Below are 18,479 nucleotides of genomic sequence, written 5' to 3' on the forward strand. Positions count from 1 at the left end.
AAACACGTTGAATCTTCACAGCCATTCTGGATTCCTCTGCTGTTTGTCCAGATATCAGCTTTCAGTCTTTGATATGCGCTAAATGCGGGTTTGCTTGCACATTTTACGGCGTCATTCAGTGAAGGGACAAATTACGCACAAAAAATCAGACCTGCTGCTTTAAATAGAATGTTGATGATTTTTTTAAAAAACATATAAGACCTACTGGAGACTAAATCGGGATTAAAAGAATTTATTAGGTGTTGCACTATATTCTGAGTACTGGTTTACAGCGATATAAACATATGGACAGCATAACAGAGTGTTTTCTTCTACAGGCTACTGAACACGGACACGGACAGTCAGAGACACAGAGAGACAGGACAAGAAGCAGGCAGGAAAGTGCTGTATTTACAGGACGCCTCTGAGCAGCAGCTTTATCAGAGGACTTTGGTTCTTTTCTTTAGTCTTATTTTCCTTCACTTGTCTTCGTTTTCTTCCTTTAGTTGACGCACACGAACACACGCACAGTCCGTCAGGAGTACCACGTCGAGTTGCTTTATTTCTCCCACTTTTCTGTTATTTTTCTCAGTTCAGTTTAACGTACAAACACGGCAAATACACCCAGTCCACTGGGTGAAAGGCTGCACAGAGCAGTGACCTGCATGCTACGGTACGCTGCTCTTCACTTTGGCCACGAACTTCTTCTCCTTCACCCTCCGGTTCTGGAACCAGATGGTGATCTGACGCTCCGACAGGTTGGTCACCGCCGAGATCTTCCTCCTCTTGTCCTTGGTGATGAACTTGTTGGCTCCGTATTCTTTCTCCAGCTCCTTCAGCTGGACTTTGGTGTACGGTATCCGCTTCTTCCTGCCGCGGCGGAAAGGCGAGCCGTCGTGCTGGTGCGCGACCACATCTGACAAAGAGAAGAGGACAGACAGGCGGTCTGAGGGCGAGGCTCAACACCGGGACACATTCCCACCCTGAAACACTTGTCCGGTTCTATCAGAGCACGCAGCAGCTCTGTTTGTTGTTTAGTGGCTGATTTACAGAGGAGGGGACAGCGGACTGGACATCCATCCTGCGACATGAGAGGAAACATGGAGGACGTCTGTCTGCAGGCTGCAGGACAAAGACGCTCACGTTCAGCCTGAGCTGCTGTCTGCTGCACGTATCTGTGCACCGGCATGCACATGAACAGCAGGAAACATGGAAACCACTGCATGTTTGCTCTTCATTTGGCTTTTTAGTGATTTTTGTTCTTTTCTTTGCAGTATTAATTGCACAGCTATCCTGTGTGTGTTACATAAATAAATCAGGACAGGATTAAAGTGAAGCTGTCATTCAGAGAATTATAACCTCGGCCTTCTTTAAATTCACACATTTTAACCCAGGTCAGTGACCTCACTGGACTGACAGACTATTTTTTACAGCTGTTATTATGACAAGTTTTCTATCTCAACATTCCCACAACAATATGAACATCAGTCTCCTGATAATAAGATGATTATTAGATTAACATGTGGGTCAGTGTTCGCCAAGGCTACATGACCTTTTGGTTCATAAATGGCCTCCAGCCTGATGGAGCAGAAACCAAATATTACACTTGTCCTCCACAGTCTGAATATTCAACAGATGAGAATCCAGAGTTCATTTCTGTCATATATTGACATCACTGTCATAACATGGTGGCTCCAAACTGTTTGTTTGTTATTTGCAACTTTCAGTTGCACATAACGCCCTAAAAGCAGATGGGACTGTTTAAGGTTTGATTAACAGCAGCCACAAGTCTCTGCCTTAAGCACATTGCTTTGTCTATTGCCGAAAGAGCTGTCATATTAATTATGCAGCTTTATCTTAATTTATGAAGACTGTATTTAATTATCAGAGGACATGATTCATCATATCATATTTCTTGGGGTACTTAAAAAGGAAGAACTGTAATTCAATAATAATGTCACACATTTCTAAATGACATCTAGCTGCAGGCCTCCAGCCTCCACTGTTTAAAGGTCGTTATAAAGAAGAATAAAAGCAGCATTTATTACCAGCCAAAGCGGATTTCCAGAGGTGTCCAGCCTGTCCCTGGTCCTTGGAGCAGTACATCTGTCCCCCCAGCCGTTGGTCAGAGCCCAGGGCTGGTAGCTGTCCATGGGGAGCAGAGTGTCATGGCGCGGTTCCCCGGTGCCCAGCGTTTGGACCACCGACACGTCCAGGTAGCTGGCCATGGACTGGTAGGGGCTGGGGTAGCCGTGGTAAAACGCGAACTCCTTGGCTCGGTGGTTCGGATACTCGTCAGAACTCACCGTCGTGTCCATGTACTGCGAGCTGAGCGCGGCTCCGGCCGCCTGAGTGCACGACTTGAGAGATCCCCGACCCATCCTGCACGGGTAGTAGCCGTTACCAAAGTAGCTGTAGGGCAGCGCGGTAGCGGCGGAGGAACTCTGGTGTGGCACCGCAGCCGCAGGACACGGTCCCGCCGCGCACTGCTTTCCCGAAGATGCAGCCGTGTCACTGGAACCTGAAGCGGACACGTCCACAGTGGAGTAGCCAGCCGAAGAGTGCACCAGCCCGGACGGGTGACCCCAAGAGCGGCGGCGGCCGCCGAATGCGCCATGATGTTGCGGCACTGACTCGCTGCAGTGGCGGCGAAGTTGCCGCTTCCCACCAGCCCCTCCATGTTCTTGTTCAGGTCGTCCAGGTTGTTGTCATACACAAACATTACCGTTTCCGCTGGCCAGCGAGGGTTTAGGACCAGAGAGGCTGTCATATGCGCTCCTTTTCCCGGTCTGGCCTTCGTTAGTCGCCGTTTCCTCTCAAACTCTGTCCGGTTTAGGCGCTAAACTGCTACATTGGCTGATGGAGGTGGACTGGGAAGCTTCTGTGATCGCTGCTTCTCCTGAACACACGCAGCTCAGGTGATTTACTTACACCGTAACGTGCACTGTCATAGCACGCGTGCGCTGCTGTGCTGCACCGTTTAGTTACGGCGCTCGCTCGGAGGCAAAGTCTCTCGGTAACCGGCCGGACCTCCGGTTACATCCAGCCGCAGCCTTGACGCAACTAGCCCCCGGGACCAGAGGAGGAGGGAGGGCGTGTGTCCATTGGATGAGACCCGATGATCACGTGATGGGACAAGAGAAAAAAAGAGAGCAGAATAGACTTGTTGGGGATTGTCAGTCAAAGAAAAAATATTTTTATGAGGCTGGAGCTGTGGCACGAGGAGAGCATGAGCTGATTGGGTTCAGCTTCCTGTCCCGCTCTGCCTCGTGCATCTGCATTCTGTCAAACCCGAGCCTCTGATGTCCTGAAGTCTCCACAAAGAGTGACTTTATCTTTATGACCCCGAAACGAAATTAAATCACTTCAACAGACATGTTCTGTGTGCGTAAATACGCACTGGGAACGCGCCCTGATGCAGAAAGACTCCTAATATCTAAACTGCTGATTAATTTACATCATTGCTGTTTAATGAAATGCAATTCTTAGTCTACGCTGAATATAAATACACCTGCATGAAAGACAAAGATGAAAATGTGAAGTAAATAGAAATGATGATACAGTTTGGTTGCTGCGTAAACATCCTGATCATTTTTGGTGCTTTTAGAATTCTTACTGTCGACCTCCAAGTGTAAAAATGTTCAGCATTACGCAGACTGTTGGGCATATTTACAGACTAATCTCTGCTGCCAAATGCATGGACATGTTTATCGTTGCTGTTAAAGTAGTACAAATCATAACATACCAGTAGTATTTCCATTTTTCAAGAAACGATTATTAAAATAATTGTACCCTCCTGCATACGTCTCAGGCTGGGTTTACGTGTTTTTAGTTCCCACATCTGACTGAAGGAAGCGTAAAGGGGATTTATAGAAGGGATTTGGAGGTCTTAAGATTTGAGAAATATGGCTTCGGTTCAAAGGGCCTCAGAAAGGTTTTCACAGCACTTCTGAGCCGCCATATTTGCGTAATCATTTCACTACCTGCTTATGGATTTGGATGTATGTGAGAGGAGGTGGACGCTTCGCCCGGAGCAGTTTGGAATGAATTCTTCTTTTCTGGTCTGTAACTCAGAGTGAGGTTAGGATGAGCCTCTGAATGCGCCACACATGCAGGCAGGATGAACCTTAAATTAACTGTCAGATTCTGCAGAAACACACGCGAATCAAACGTGTGTGATTTTATGTCTAAACGTGTCTGCATGTTGTTAGTTAATATAAGAACTATGGAGCAGGAAGAACCCAGCATGTTTGGTGGGAGCAGCAGTCATTTTGAATCTTGATGGTCTGTAAACATACATTTAATATCTTTAGCTTCCAATGAGTTTTATACATTCAGATGGAAACATCCAGACTGCTCATTAGTTTTAAACAGAATATACTGTGGCCTTTTTATTATTATTTCATTCTTGCTCTCTTGTCCGCTTTATTGAGCTGAGAAATGTGTCACAGAACTGATCCATGCTCTGTTTTTTTTGCATTATATTTCTTTCGAAAACGCAGTTGAGTGGCAGGAAGCAGGTGTGAAGCTTGTCCAGGTGATGGAGGAAGAATCTGCAGCAGAGAGGAGTAGTAAACACACAGACTGGCTGTTTGCTCTCCGCCTTATTCCACTGCGCAACATGGGCCTTTACACAGAGGAAATAAACCTCCAGAACTGCTCCGTCATTTGGTGGACACTGAACTAATAATTCTGTTAGTAAGTGATGACGTCAGTGCACCAAAACTCCAGAAAAATAGACAGAATAAAAATAAAGCATTTTAAAATAGCTGCAATGCAATTTAAATGCGCCTGAGTTTAAAAGTAGAAGGACGAGGTGAATTTAAAACGTGATGACATGAAATCTGTCCTTTACAGTCCATGTTTGATGTCTGATAGGAGGACTGGTAGGAATGAAGCGGGATGCAGCTTGTTTCACATATTTTTACGCTCTTACACACACGACACTACAGGCATTTATTTACACGTTTATAAAGATACATTTAAAAAAAAACAATGAAAAAAAATCCTTCAAATCTCCAAAAAGAGCCACATTAGTGGATCTTAATAGTTTTTTAAAAGGAAACATGACGAATTAAAACGTAAATAAAGCAGAATAACCTTTAGATATAACATAAAAGCATAATATTCTATCTTCAGATATACATGCAAGTGTCATACGTTTACCAAAATAAGAAAGAAAAAAGGAATAATAAAAAAATAATAATACTTTCTGGTTGACTCTATTTTGCTGAATAATTTCCACTTACAACTGAATTTCCCAGAAAGACTGTGAGAATTTTTTATTTTTTTTGCCAAATTACAGAGATGAGAATGACTAATTAAAAAAATAATGTCTGCTATTATAAAATAAGTCTAAGTAAGCTAGAATCTGTTTTATCTGTGAAGGAGAAGCTTCAATAAACACCACACAAACGGATTTCACCTCAGTAATGTTCTCCTACCACAGAACCACTTCAGATAAATTTCACGTGAATGTGCAGAAAACACACCTGGATCAGGACAGGACTCATATAAAGAACAGCAGGCTTACATTTAAAAAAAAGTGTTGAAATGTTCAGAAACTGCAGCGTGAGAGAAACACAAAAACATCCGCACACACAGTAACACACACACAGCAACACACACCAACACAAGCCACCCAGACAGCCAGGCTCTGTCCCATAGTGTGGTCTGTGGTGCTGGTGGGGGGTCAGACTGGCCCCTGGGGGTCAAGGTCAAGTTTAACACGGAAAGAGAGGAGGAGGAGGAGGAGGAGGAGGGCTGCAGACAGGAAGACAGACAGATGGAAGGAGCTCAAGTTCAAGGCCGCCGCACACCTTGAAGCTCTGTCTGTCTGTCTGTCTGTCTGTCTGTCCGTCCGTCCGTCCGTCCGTCCGTCCGTCTGTCTGTCTGTCTGTCCGTCCGTCCGTCCGTCCGTCCGTCCGTCTGTCTGTCTGTCTGTCTGCCTGCTATGACCCAGGAGACATCACGCTGCTGTCTCTGAGATGGACACTGACCAGGCCCAGTATAACCAGTCTAACCAGTATAACCGGAATGAAGGCTGCTGCTCACCACGGAGTAAATCATTTATCAAAATCAATCCTCCTCAACATTTAAGCACTCATCACAGCAACTGAAAATCAATTCAGACATCATTAATTTTCCTTTAAAATGTCCCACAATGCGTCACTTCAGCAAAATGCGCAGCAGGTTCTCAGCTTTATGTCAGCGTTTGCGCATTTTCTCTCATAATCTGAGCAACACACTGCGGTTTTCTGCGCGCTGTTTCAGTCTGAAATCAAACAATCTGTCTGTGAATGTTTTAAATGCCAGACCGGTGTCGCACAGTTTCATATATTTATTTTCACTTAGTTTATTTGAAAATAAAAAAAAGAAAGCAAGAAAACAATAGGTCTCTGATGTGTCATCTTTGTTTTTGCCGTATCTCACAAAAACGGAACTCTTGATGTGAACGATAGCCAGGTTTTTCTGCCTTCTCATAATCTATTTCTCTGTCCATGGTTGGTAAAGGGAGTGATATTAAAGTGAATACAGTAACTAAAGGTGGATGTAAGGACTGTAGGATCAGAGCCCTGTTTGAGCAGGTTCATGTGTGATAGGAGCTACTTCCTGCTATTTTATGAGCCTCCAGACTGTAACCACATCATGTGTGCACAGACTGATGATTGACATGATGGTAAAATCTCCCTACAGTAAAAACAGATAAAAAAAAAATATATTAAAGGCAGTGACGGAGCCTCATCAGAGGCTTTGGAACATTTAAAATCTGCTGCACCGACTCACCTGAAATCCGAGCTGAATGCCGATGTACGGTTGTTTGTTTTACTCCGTTAGACAGTTTTCAGTGAAATGCTTCAGACTGCTTTGCGCATGACAGTAAATCCACGCCTTCGTTCCCTACAGGCCTGAAAAATCTCGCAGCGGTTCCGTTACGCACCGTGTTTAACGTCGTTTGCGGTTTTAATCCCTGAAATTACGCAGATTTTTCAGCTGATACTGAATTTCGTGTGGAATTCAAATCTTTCCAGTTGGATTCTTAAATAATTCGGGATGAGTGTGGCTGTAAATGGAGATTCACGGTTCGTTCAACACAATCTAAAAGCACAGATATGATAGCAGAGAGGTGACATATAAAAAGGTAAATGGTTGGAGGGCGGTGACACAAATATGGTGCCGAAAAATCAACAACAGGCCAAAAGAATTTTAAAAAATCTCTGAGTGATTTATCCTCTGCTGGAGCTCAGTCCTGATCTTACAGAGTTTTATTCATATTTTTCTCTTGTTACAGCTGGAAAAAGGGCGTTACAGCAACTTATACAAACCATCTATATTTGTTAATAAGGTAAATATAACCTGATCCTTTCATGGCTTCAGTGATATTTGCATTAAACCTTCTTCTGGATTGTGCGTAATGCTCGTGTTTCGGCCTGGTTTTGGAGAGGTCTGGAGCTGCTCACGTCGTCCTCTCTTCAACACTGTAAAACATCTAAAAACAATAAGTTTACAGCAAATGACGATTGTTTTACAGATTGTTCATATAATATAATTGGTAAAATCATAGAAATAAGACAGTTATTAATTAAAAGTTAAGTCAGATTATTGATCATCAAAACTGTAAATAATGTCCACAATAAAACTAAATAATTTGATGTTTTGTTATTTGACAGGAGAATTACAATGTTTTACTGTACTTACATAGAACATAAAACCTGTATTATATTATTATTTATAAATAGCTTTTATTGTCAAGTTATTAATGACATACAGATTGTTAAATAAAAATTCAACTGCTTTAACAAAGTGTTAAAGATTCTTTTATAATGATATGAGCGGGCATCACTAATCTGACAGAATAAAAATGTATTTATAGACTAATAAATATGAGCAAATATTAATACACAAATAGTTTTTAAATCTATCAGAGTTTAACTTAAGATGAATTTATGTAAACAAACAGATTATCTCTTAAAGTTGTGCAAAAATTTAGATTTTTGTTTCACAGACAGATGTTCATGAAAAATGAAAGTAAACAATAATAATGTTCTCAGTGCAGGGATGCTTCTCTATAAACTAACAGCAGCATAAATAATAATAATATGACAGTCAGAAGGACAAAGCTTTCTTTAAATTTTGCTGTTATGTACTTTTACTTTTACAATGCGGGACCTTTACCTGTAATGGATATTTTTACTTTGCTGTGTTTCACTTTGGTAAAGCATCTCAATGTTTTTGACATATAGATCAGCATCACATAGATCAGCCTCACATAGATCAGCCTCACATTGATCAGCCTCACATAGATCAGCCTCACATAGATCAGCCTCACATAGATCATCCTCACATAGATCAGCCTCACATAGATCAGCCTCACATAGATCAGCCTCACATAGATCAGCCTCACATAGATCAGCCTCACATAGATCAGCCTCACATAGATCATCCTCACATAGATCAGCCTCTCTGACTGTCTGCCAGCTGATCTGTAAGCCGACATATCTGCTGGTGTGTATCAGTTATGAAGCTGTCTATAAATCCCCTCCTGACATCTGATCTGTGTGGTTAACAGCTTGTCAGGTTTGTCTGTCAGTGAGCAGCTCCTGTTTGGACACAGAGAACTATTACAGTGGTAGGAAACAGATTGTCAGGCCTCTGGTTTCTGTAGGTTTGTCCTGATGGACATCAGAGATACTGACGTCCTTACAGAGTCTCTGTGTGGATGTGTCTTTATGTTTTTGTGCCTGTTGTCATTTTATGTCTCACTGTAGTCATTTATTCTCTTTGTGGTTGTTTTGTGTCTCTGTTCTTGTTTTATTTCTCTTTGTAGTTGTGTTTTTTTTTTATTAATTTGTGGTGGTTTTGTGTCTCCATGTAGTTTTTGTCTCTCTGTGGTGGTTTTGTGTCACTTGGTGTTTCTTTATAGCCTTTATTTATGTCTTTGTCACCTTTTTGCATCTTTTTGTGCTTGTTTTGTGTCATTTTGTTTTGGTTTTATCTCTCTTTGTAGTTGTTTTTATTACTTTGTAGTTGGTTTGTGTCGTTTTACAGTAGTTGTGTGTGTGGTTGTTTTCTGTCTCTTTGTAGCTGTTTTATGTCTGATAGTTTTTTGTATCTCTGTGGTTATTTTGTGTCTCTGTAGTGGTTTTGTGTCACTTTGTATGTCTTTGTAGCCTTTATAAGTCTCTTTGTAGCTGGATTATGTTCATTTTGTCGTTTCTTATTGTAAGATAGTGTTACTTTTGAACCGATAATTCAGTAATCAGGGGGCGTGGCCAGTGTGACAGGTTCTGACAGCCCTGTCAGATCAGCCACGTGATAGAAAGGACACGTCATCACACGTCAGATGACGCTCTGATGAAGACGAATGATGCCTTCTAAATATGTCAGCAAGGTAAGACATCTTTTCTTCCTGAATTGTCGGTTCAAAAGTATCTCTTTGTCACTTTTTCTGTTCTGTCTGTAGTTGTTTTTTATCGTTTTTCATCTCTCAGTAGTTGTTTTGTGTCTCTGTTCTTGTTTTATTTCTCTTTGTAGTTGTGTTTTTTTATTAATTTGAGGTTGTTTTGTGTCTCCATGTAGTTTGTTTGTCTCTCTGTGGTGGTTTTCTGTCACTTTGTGTCTGTGAATGGTTGCTTTGTGACACGTTGTGGTTCTCTGTTTCTTTGTAGTTGTTGTTGTTTGTGTTTTATGCCTTACAGTAGTTTTCTTTGTGTCTTTTTGTGGTTATTCCGTGTCTCTGTGGTGGTGTTGTATCATTTAGTTTATCCTTGTAGTCTTCATGAGTCTCTTTGTAGCATTTTTTCATCTTTTTGTAATTGTTCTGTTTGTCTTTGTTGTTGTTTTTTGTCTCTTTTTGTGTCTTTTTGCAGTGCTCTAATGTGTCTGTGTGGTGGTTTTGTGTCTCACTGTGTTTTATTTATTGTTGGTATTAACCCTTATGTTAAGGTTTCGTTATTCTCATCCTTTGAGGTTTTAAAAAATAAGTACAGGGGCTTTGTTTTCTTTCATTTTCACCCTTTTAGATTAAGTCATTGTTTTTCAAAATGCTCAGATGATGGATTATCCTGCATTCTTCACTGTAGAGCTGCAACATGAAAGAACATGCAGAACTAATCTAAAGCTTCACTCATTTTAATTTCCACTTCAATCTTATTTACCTCCATCTGTTCTGCTTTAGTGAACACATTCTTCTTAAATCTAAAATATGCGTTCTTACTGTCTTCAGATTCAGCTGTATTGTAAATGAGACATTCAGACCTTGGTGTATTTCTAACCTTAAGAAAAGAAGAATGAATGAATGAATGAATGAATGAATGAATATTGTGACAGAAGTTGGGGTTGTGAAAGTCCAAATAATGTCACTTGCAGCCACCTTCCAGTTTAAAAACTTGTGAAAGCTCCACTGAATTTTAATGAACTTCTCTAGTTTACTTTTATTCCTTTTTAACATTTTATTCTAATTCCACACAGCCCTGTAAATGTATTTATGGTCAGTTATATTCATAATTAATTTTTACTTATCAGCTCTTAAATTATTCACCAACTATTCTGTTGACTGATGATTAAGTTGATTTATTTCTTAAATAATTCTCTAAATGCAGCTTCTTAAATGTCCTGACTGCTTTCCTCCTCTCTGACAGTAAAATGATTATCTTTGAGTTTTGAAGATGCCATTTGGGGTTTTGGGAAACAGACATTTTCACTGTTTATTTACATCCTGGAATAATAATTAATTGGTTGTTTGAGAAAGAAATCAACAGATGAATCAATAAAGAAAACAATCTGTTGTAATTCTTATTTGACTGTGAAGTAAATGTGGCTGTGGTGCAGAGAGTGGCTTCTATTGGATGTGTAGACGACTTAAAATGAGTGAGCTTTGGTTCTTATTCTGATGTGCTTAACACAAAAGACACCCAGAGGGAGAAATATCCTTTATATCCAGTTAAAAATAACTGAAATGAAGGCAAAGTTACGGATCAAGAGAAGATAAACAAGGTTTCCCTGGAGTTGAGCCAAAGCATCTTCCCTGGAAACCACAGATGATCATTTCTTACTGAGAACTAAACTATTTTTGTGTTATTTCACCTGATTAGATCTGCAGCTTCTGCTTTATCTTTAGTGTCTTTATTACCGTCATGAGTTCAGGAAACTCTACGTTAAAGCAGTTTATTTCATTACAAAAAACACAGACCACACGTTTATTGCTTCTTCTTGTCTCTGACGTCCTCGGCTTCATCTGTCTGGTGTGTTTTTTCTTCTGTTAGTTTGGAGGCCTGACGTCTTCCTTACAGAACTCTGCAGATAGAAAGACAAACAACCATTCTGTCTTACATCACAGACCACCACTGACTGATTTAATGCTCTGAGCGGAAAAGCTTAAAGTTTAAGCACCTTTGTCAGGACTGTAGGTCCAGTCTGGTTCTCCGTGGAAGCCCAGGCAGCTCGCCTGCTTCTTGAAACGTTCTATATCAGAGTCCTTCACAGTCGTCTCTCTGGCTGGAATCACAATACAAACACGGCTCGATGTTTCTGCTACAAAATGGGTTATTTTTTGTCTAATACTGGTTCCTTCCTACCAAGAAGATAAACCGAGTGGGCCTTGAGCTCCTGAGAGTCAGACGGATTTTCAACCCCAAAGGCTTCCAGGACTTTCTTGCTGTCGTTGGCGCTGCTGTTAACGCTGAAGACCACACAGCCGTCACAGGTAGGCAGGATGTGGAACCCTGTCTGTACCTCAGCCACTGGAAATACAGACAGTTCAAGAAATATTTAAGATAGCAACCAGAGATGTCCAGCTGAAATACACAGTTTACCATCATTTCCTCGTAGACTGAAGATCTTGTCTCTGGAGACATGATTTAAATTCATAAAAACTAAGAAACTAACAAGAATAGTGAAAAACAGCTTGAAATAGATGCAAAACTAATTAAAGAAAAAGAAACCAATTAAAAGAGATTCAAAACCCATAAAACAAAGAAAAAATAAACTAATAAAAGAGTCTTAGACCGGATAAACATACTAAAAGTAGACGTAAAATGAATAAAAGATGCACTAAAAGGACAAAGCTTGACTAAAGTGAGATGCAGTTTCACCTAAAAGACCTAAAACATCTAAAAAAAAAAAAACAATAAAAGGAAACATGAACAACATGTAAAACAGCCTTAAAGACATAAATCTTTGAAATAGTTGCAGCCGGTCTGTCCACAGCAGAAACTTTGATTTTCAGATGTGTTGCTGACCTGATCTGCTGGATTTGAAACTCTAAAGGGAAACTTACAGACTCCTCTGGCCGTGTCGCCTTCGATGGTCAGGTTTGTCTTTGCACCGCTGCAGGTTCCATTCCTGGAAAATCATCAGAGCAGAAGGTGACTTCAGGTCCTGATAGAGGGGTTTTTAGGACATTTCATGCACGGTGACTTAAAAATGTTAATTCAGCTGATTAAAATAATTTGAAAGCTGCAGAAAAGGCTCATAAGTGAATGTTGAATTGACGTAGAAAATAGTTGTTTTTTAGAAAAAGTACTAGTTGATCACATCAAATATTAGTATTGAATCTAGAAGCAGATTAAGAGTCTTTCATAGTCTTTCTGTCCATTTTATTCACAGCAGCACCATCCTTCAGAACATGCTGGCTTCTCCAGAGTGAAAATGTCACTTCTAACAGTTTACAGGAGTTGTGTGTTCTGCTGTGTCACTCACATGTTGTTCTCTTCGCTTACAGTAAGTCCACCGTCCTCTCCTGCTGTGATGTTCAGCCAGGAGCTGTGAGTTGCGTTCAGGATGGCTTTAAAGATGTCGTTATCTGTGTAGCCGAACAGGAGGTTTATCCTGCCGTGCAGCTGGACACAAACAGGTCAGATGTTCACAAAGCAAACACCTTCCATCAGCACAAACACAATGAATGTTAAACCTCAGCACTGGGTGGTGGACAGCTGAACTCCAAATCTCAGTCTTCTTTCACCGGACATGTTTTTATTCTGACTTTTCCTATATTGTTGGAATCACACGAGCGTTTAGCTTTTGGGGATTCCTCTTCATTATCGAGGGACCCTTCAAAAGGAAAACCTACAGCTTGATTCACGTGAAAACAAGCTAGCAGCCTCCACATAGCAGTTAGCCTCTACTCCCAAAAGAGGAGGTAAAGAAAGAACAGTTCATCAGCATTGCTTTAAAGAGCCACTGTCACCAGCTGCATTTCCACATTTTAAAGTCAGAAATCTGAGTTTTTAGTCTCAGAATTCTGACTTCAATCTGAGTATTCTTCCTTTTTAAAGTCTGGTTTCCACCCCTCGTTTCTGAATTTAAATTCAGGCTTTCTAAAAAAAAAGTCTGTTTTTACAGAAATCATTCTGTGAAATGCTCGCTGGTTTTCTCTGGTAGAAGCTTTGTTTCTTCTTCTTTGGGGATTTCCAGCAGTCAGTAAATGACCATTTTGCTTGTTCCAGCCGTGTGTGATGTAGGTAGCAGTGACACTTTCTGATCATGCTGTGCAGCTCAGTCTAGTTGCTCCAAAGCAGTTAATGCTAACTAGCCTAATCTCAGTTTATCTGCTTCAGTTTTTGCTCATGAGTTCAAACTTGCAGGAGTACAAATCCGGGTGGCTTCTTTGTTGTAGGTTCTAAAGCTGCAGGAGGACAGCTACAGATACAGAGAGAATGCAGGTTGTTGTTTTAAAACTCAGCTGATGTCACGCAGAGATAACTGGAGATAGAAGATCAGACTCTGAGACATGAGAGGAACAGACTGAAGCAGAAATCAGCAGGTATTTACCACCGAAGGGTCGGCCATGGACAGAGGCTTGATCAGCGGCTCGCATTCTTCAGGCGTCAGAGCCGAGCTGCTCACAAACAGCAACGCAAACAGGAGATGACCTCTGATCCACAGGTTCATGATGATGTCCAGCTCCACACTCTCTTCAGGAATCGACTGAGCGTCTCCGAGCCGCCGGGCTTTTATACGAGCTGCTGCAGTCCTCTGGGTTTTTTCAGTATTTACATGAGCAGGGGTTTCCTTTTTAGTCCAGCTTTGCGTAAGAGATGTTTCACCTCTTACCTGACTGCTGGTTCAAAGAGCATCTCAGGATTTGACTCAGTTAAACGGTTTCATAACACTGTTGACTTTGCAGGCCAATCGTTGACTTTTTTGTTTAATCGCCCTCACAAGCCAAGGAAACACAAACACTCTGTACAGAGCAGGACTGGATCCAGATAAAACCTGCAGCTGACATATCCTATATCTGAATTCAGTCAACACAGACAGAAGACAAACTGTGAAGACTGAAAACACTTATTTTAAACTCTCATCACATCTGAAGTGGAAGTGGACATTCATTTAACTACAGAGGACAATCTGTCAGCAACAATACTGGGGAAAGAGCAGTAATACTGGCCATAATCATCTTCTCAGTCAGATTCTTTTGCTAACTTTGTATAATCCAGCCTCCTCACTGCCCACTGTTTGGGAGGTGACTCATGTAAAGCAGGGAGTCAAACTCATCTTAGCCCAGGTTTCAGTCCAGTGAACCAGTAAAACCACAGAATAATATCCTGTAAATAACCACAACTCCTCATGGTTCCTTTGTTTTAGTGCAGAAAAGTCCATTCTGAAAACATTCACATTTAAGGAATTATCTTTTTACAAAACATCATGAACAACATGAAATTTCTTCAGAAAAATAAGTTCAGTTTCATCAGCATTCATCCTCAGTTTATCATTTCCTCATTACAACTTCCAGATCACAGAGTGTCTACAAAGAAACACAACATTTAGTCACCTGGAACTGAACCACAGAGGATTTACTGGAGGATCAACACGACAACAAAACAAGACAAAATATTACAAAAATGAGACACAAAAGAACAAAGAACAATCTAATATTTTACTTTATGATCCAAACAACTTGTCATGGTCTAGAGATGATTTTAAATTTATAGTTTTACTAATTTACAATCTGCAGTTAATGTCTTCTCTGTAATTTTACACTTTGAGGGCTGGATTGGACCCTCTGGAGGACCACTTTTGGCCCACGGGCCTCATGTTGGACATCCCTGATTTAGAATGAGAAGCTGCCTCACAGTCCAGCGCTTTATTTACTCTGGAGAGCTGCTTAAACAAACTCTAAAATGTGTCACCCACGAGCAAAACACACTAACATACAAGAATCTTCATGAACTGCCAGCATCTGAGGGACCAAAGACCTGCTGGATTGCTTTAATTATTGATGACGGTGTAACCGTGACGACAGGAAAAATGATAGCATGTTCTACAGCTAATGTGGCTAAAGTCAAATTTGTAAATGAGAACTGTTTCTCAATCATGTTACCCGGTTAAATAAAGGTCAAATAAAAGCTAAATATTCAACACAGTCTCACGGGGATTCGTGAAACTGTCACGTCAGTTTTTGTTTCGGTTTCGTGCGCACCAACACGATGTCGTCATGTTTTTCGTGCCGCTCACCACGAGCGAAACCCGCTGTGGTAATCACATCTGAAAGTGGTTTATACCGGCGGATTCATGACGATTTAAGCTGACCATCGGCGTTTGCGGCCGCGGCCGCGGCCGCCGCTGCGGCCAGATGTCTTGCAGCCGCAATGGCGGCTGCGGCGGCGGCCGCAAACACCAATGGACAGCTTCGATCGTCATGAATCCGCCGGTATAAACCACTTTCAGATGTGATTACCACAGCGGGTTTCGCTCGTGGTGAGCGGCACGAAAAACATGACGACATCGTGTTGGTGCGCACGAAACCGAAACAAAAACTGACGTGACAGTTTCACGAATCCCCGTGAGACCGGGCTGAAATATTGTGGAAATGGTAACGCTGAGCGACATTCAGAGATGGTGGAAAAGTTGAAGACTGATGTGAAACCAATAAAGAAAGAAAGCTAAACTCAGCTCAGTATTTACATCTCTTCTCTCCTGCTCTCTGTGCTCACAAACACAGAATTCTAATGCAGCTGAATTCACAATAACGCTGTTCTTATTTACATATTTTTCTGGTTTAGTTGCAGTCAGCAGGATGAAAGTATGAAGTAGACTGAAATTAATCCTCCTGTTCTCCTCGTTCATGGCACCAAAACATATTGTTCGCTTGTCTGAAAAAAATCCAAAAAGTTAGCAAAAAAATTCCTCAGATTTATATAAATTTGCTAAATCTTCAGGAAGAAAATTCCTTAAGTTTTCCTTGAAAGTTATATTTTACGAAAAAAAAACAAATTTTGCAAGAATTAAAAAAAAATGAATAAAAATCTTCCAAAAAAATCCTAAAAATATTTAAAATGATTCCATATGTATATATTAGTACAAATTCTAATATTTTCTTAAAGAACATTCAGATAAAAATCAACCAAAATCCAGTGATATTTGTTGGATATTGGTTGATTTCCCCCCCCCCCCCCCCCCCCCGAATGTTCTTAAAGAAACTTTTTTTAAAATATTTCTTTTTTCCACCAAAAAGTGTTCAAAAATTTCCCGAAAATGTTGAAAATTTGGAAGCTTTCACTGTGAAAATATATATTTTTCTCCACATTTTCAAACTTTAAAATGGGTCAATTTGACTTGCAGGACGACACGAGGGTTGAGACTACATGTTAACTAACAGTCCATTTCTACTCTGAGTGATGTTATCTGATAAACTCACCAGACACGAGTTAAAAATAATGCAAGACAATCACTCAGAGACTAACTTAAACGTGATATAAAGGCCTAGTCTTGTCTATATTAATGTCAGCTGCTGTGTAGCCAACCGCTCTGTGCTGTCAATCACACATGCAGAGAGAGTTTTCTTCCTGAAGGAGGCTGGATTTAAAGCTACTGAAACATCCTATAGAACAGAGCTGAGACAGTCATTGTAAAGTGAATCATCATTGGAATATTCTGGGCAGTAAAGTAAAGATCTAGTCAGCAGAAAACAACCTGGATAAGAGCCATAGAAAAGTTCAGGTGTGATAATAGGACCGTGGTGTGTACAGGAAGTGCAGGAGGTTATAGGAATTCATTTGTTCTGCTTTTTGCTTTCTGTCAAGTGCAGTGGTGTTCAGTGAAGAGCAGTTTTTTAGTCTTTTCTTAGAGACTGAGAGAGACTCTGCAGATGGAACAGAGTTTGGTAACTTGTTCCACCACCAGAGAACCACAGAGGAGAAGAGTCCAGCTCTGGACCGGCTCTGTTGGTTGGATCGGGAACCTTTTGGTTGTCCGAGCATAATGAGATGGAGGGAGAGCAGACCTGAATGTTCAGGTAGGAGGAGCTGTTTTCATCTTTAGTATCTGTAGATATGAAGACCACATTTGTGTTGCTGAAAATGAAGACATCATTATGAGGCTCAAAACACGAGTAAAAGAATCAGGCCTTGGTTTTTAAAATGTAACGGCACATGGTGTACGCTGGGAGTCGACCTGCTGTGTGGGTGCACAGGTTTGAGCAGGGTGGACTGAGAAATGGGAGGTGTTTTTGTTATGATCTGTGACAAACAGTGATAACCCAGCTGTTGTCTAAAATAATAAAAACTGTTAGCAAGGCTTGAGAAAAACCCCATGGTGGTGTTCACAAAAAACCAACAAGTGGCTCATGAATATGTTTTAATAAATGTTTGGGTTTTTTTTACACCATTTTCACATGTTTAACAGTCTGTATTGAGTTTAACATGTGTGCAGTTTAAACTTCACTGCCCTCCACAGTCCTGAACTCCATTTGAGACATGATTGTATTCAGTAACAGGATTTTTGCTTAATTTTATCATTTTCCTGTGGAACTTCCTTTCTAACGGGGCTGGGTCTCCGTGTAAACCCGTGGTAGGCTGCTATTAGCTGTGCAGCGCGGTCGTCGCTCCGCCTTCTTGCAGCACATGCTCCCATTTAACTCCATACTTCATTATTACTGCAGCTCATTAAAGCGCCTGCTGCCGTACCGATGCCTGTGTGAAATCAGGCCGTGTAACTGTAGAAATTGAAGCTGGGTGCAGATAGTTTCCCACTCCGGCCTCCTCCATGTCCACCAGCAGAGACAAAGACAGTCTGATCTGTTCAGTCCTGATTATTAGAAGCCAGAGATGTTGAGTTTGTCACTGAAGAACTGATGTTATTTCTTCAGTTCCTGAGTTTGGAAGATTCAAACATTCAGGAGGAAAACAGATGGTGTCCCATTTTCTACTGTCTTGACAGTCTTTCATGAAATTGCCAAACTAATCTCTGAAAAGCTCTAACGTGGTTTATTGCGCTTTGTTGTTTAACCGATCTTGCAGAGATTCTATGGAAGTCCAAAAATGTCATGAAAAATGAAAATTACTGCTTCACTTTAACTTCTACATCTCTGTGGTTCTCATGGCTTCGTTCTGGTTCTAGTTTGTGTTATTTTGTGGTGTTTTGTAATCTGCTGTCGGCCCAGTGGATTCAATTAAACCTGAGGCTAAAATCATGTTGGACCCTCACTGATCCTAGTTTACTCACTCAGGACTAAAATTACTGATTGGCCTTGTTCTCACAAACTATTTAAAATATTTTAA

The 18,479-nt window shown here is 41.0% G+C and overlaps 2 protein-coding genes across 2 annotated transcripts; both read right to left on the reverse strand.

Annotated features, from left to right (window-relative positions):
• Positions 1-250: 250 nt before the first annotated feature.
• hoxb13a (homeobox B13a) lies at positions 251-2,749 on the reverse strand. The gene is given in 4 exon segments (XM_051938308.1): positions 251-895; positions 2,028-2,087; positions 2,090-2,541; positions 2,574-2,749. Coding segments are annotated over 4 exon segments (936 nt in total). The 3' UTR covers positions 251-647.
• Positions 2,750-11,129: 8,380 nt separating this feature from the next.
• LOC110952413 (uncharacterized) lies at positions 11,130-13,946 on the reverse strand. The gene is made up of 6 exons (XM_051938351.1): positions 13,750-13,946; positions 12,679-12,818; positions 12,257-12,321; positions 11,556-11,720; positions 11,371-11,475; positions 11,130-11,274 (listed from the first exon to the last, which is right to left on the reverse strand). Exons 1-6 carry the CDS (start codon positions 13,867-13,869, stop codon positions 11,240-11,242), a joined length of 630 nt encoding a protein of 209 aa, XP_051794311.1. The 5' UTR covers positions 13,870-13,946; the 3' UTR covers positions 11,130-11,239.
• Positions 13,947-18,479: the final 4,533 nt, after the last annotated feature.

This window comes from Acanthochromis polyacanthus, chromosome 2, assembly GCF_021347895.1.
Source record: "Acanthochromis polyacanthus isolate Apoly-LR-REF ecotype Palm Island chromosome 2, KAUST_Apoly_ChrSc, whole genome shotgun sequence".
NCBI classification, from domain to species: Eukaryota; Metazoa; Chordata; class Actinopteri; family Pomacentridae; genus Acanthochromis; species Acanthochromis polyacanthus.

Excerpts from the sequence above, each read along its gene's own strand:
- LOC110952413 (XM_051938351.1), bottom strand. The coding sequence starts at position 13,869 with ATGAACCTGTGGATCAGAGGTCATCTCCTGTTTGCGTTGCTGTTTGTG. Across the intron at positions 11,476-11,555 it reads CCACTCGGTTTATCTTCTTG|CCAGAGAGACGACTGTGAAG; the intron begins GTAGGAAGGAAC and ends TTGTGATTCCAG. Across the intron at positions 11,275-11,370 it reads GACCTACAGTCCTGACAAAG|AGTTCTGTAAGGAAGACGTC; the intron begins GTGCTTAAACTT and ends TTCTATCTGCAG.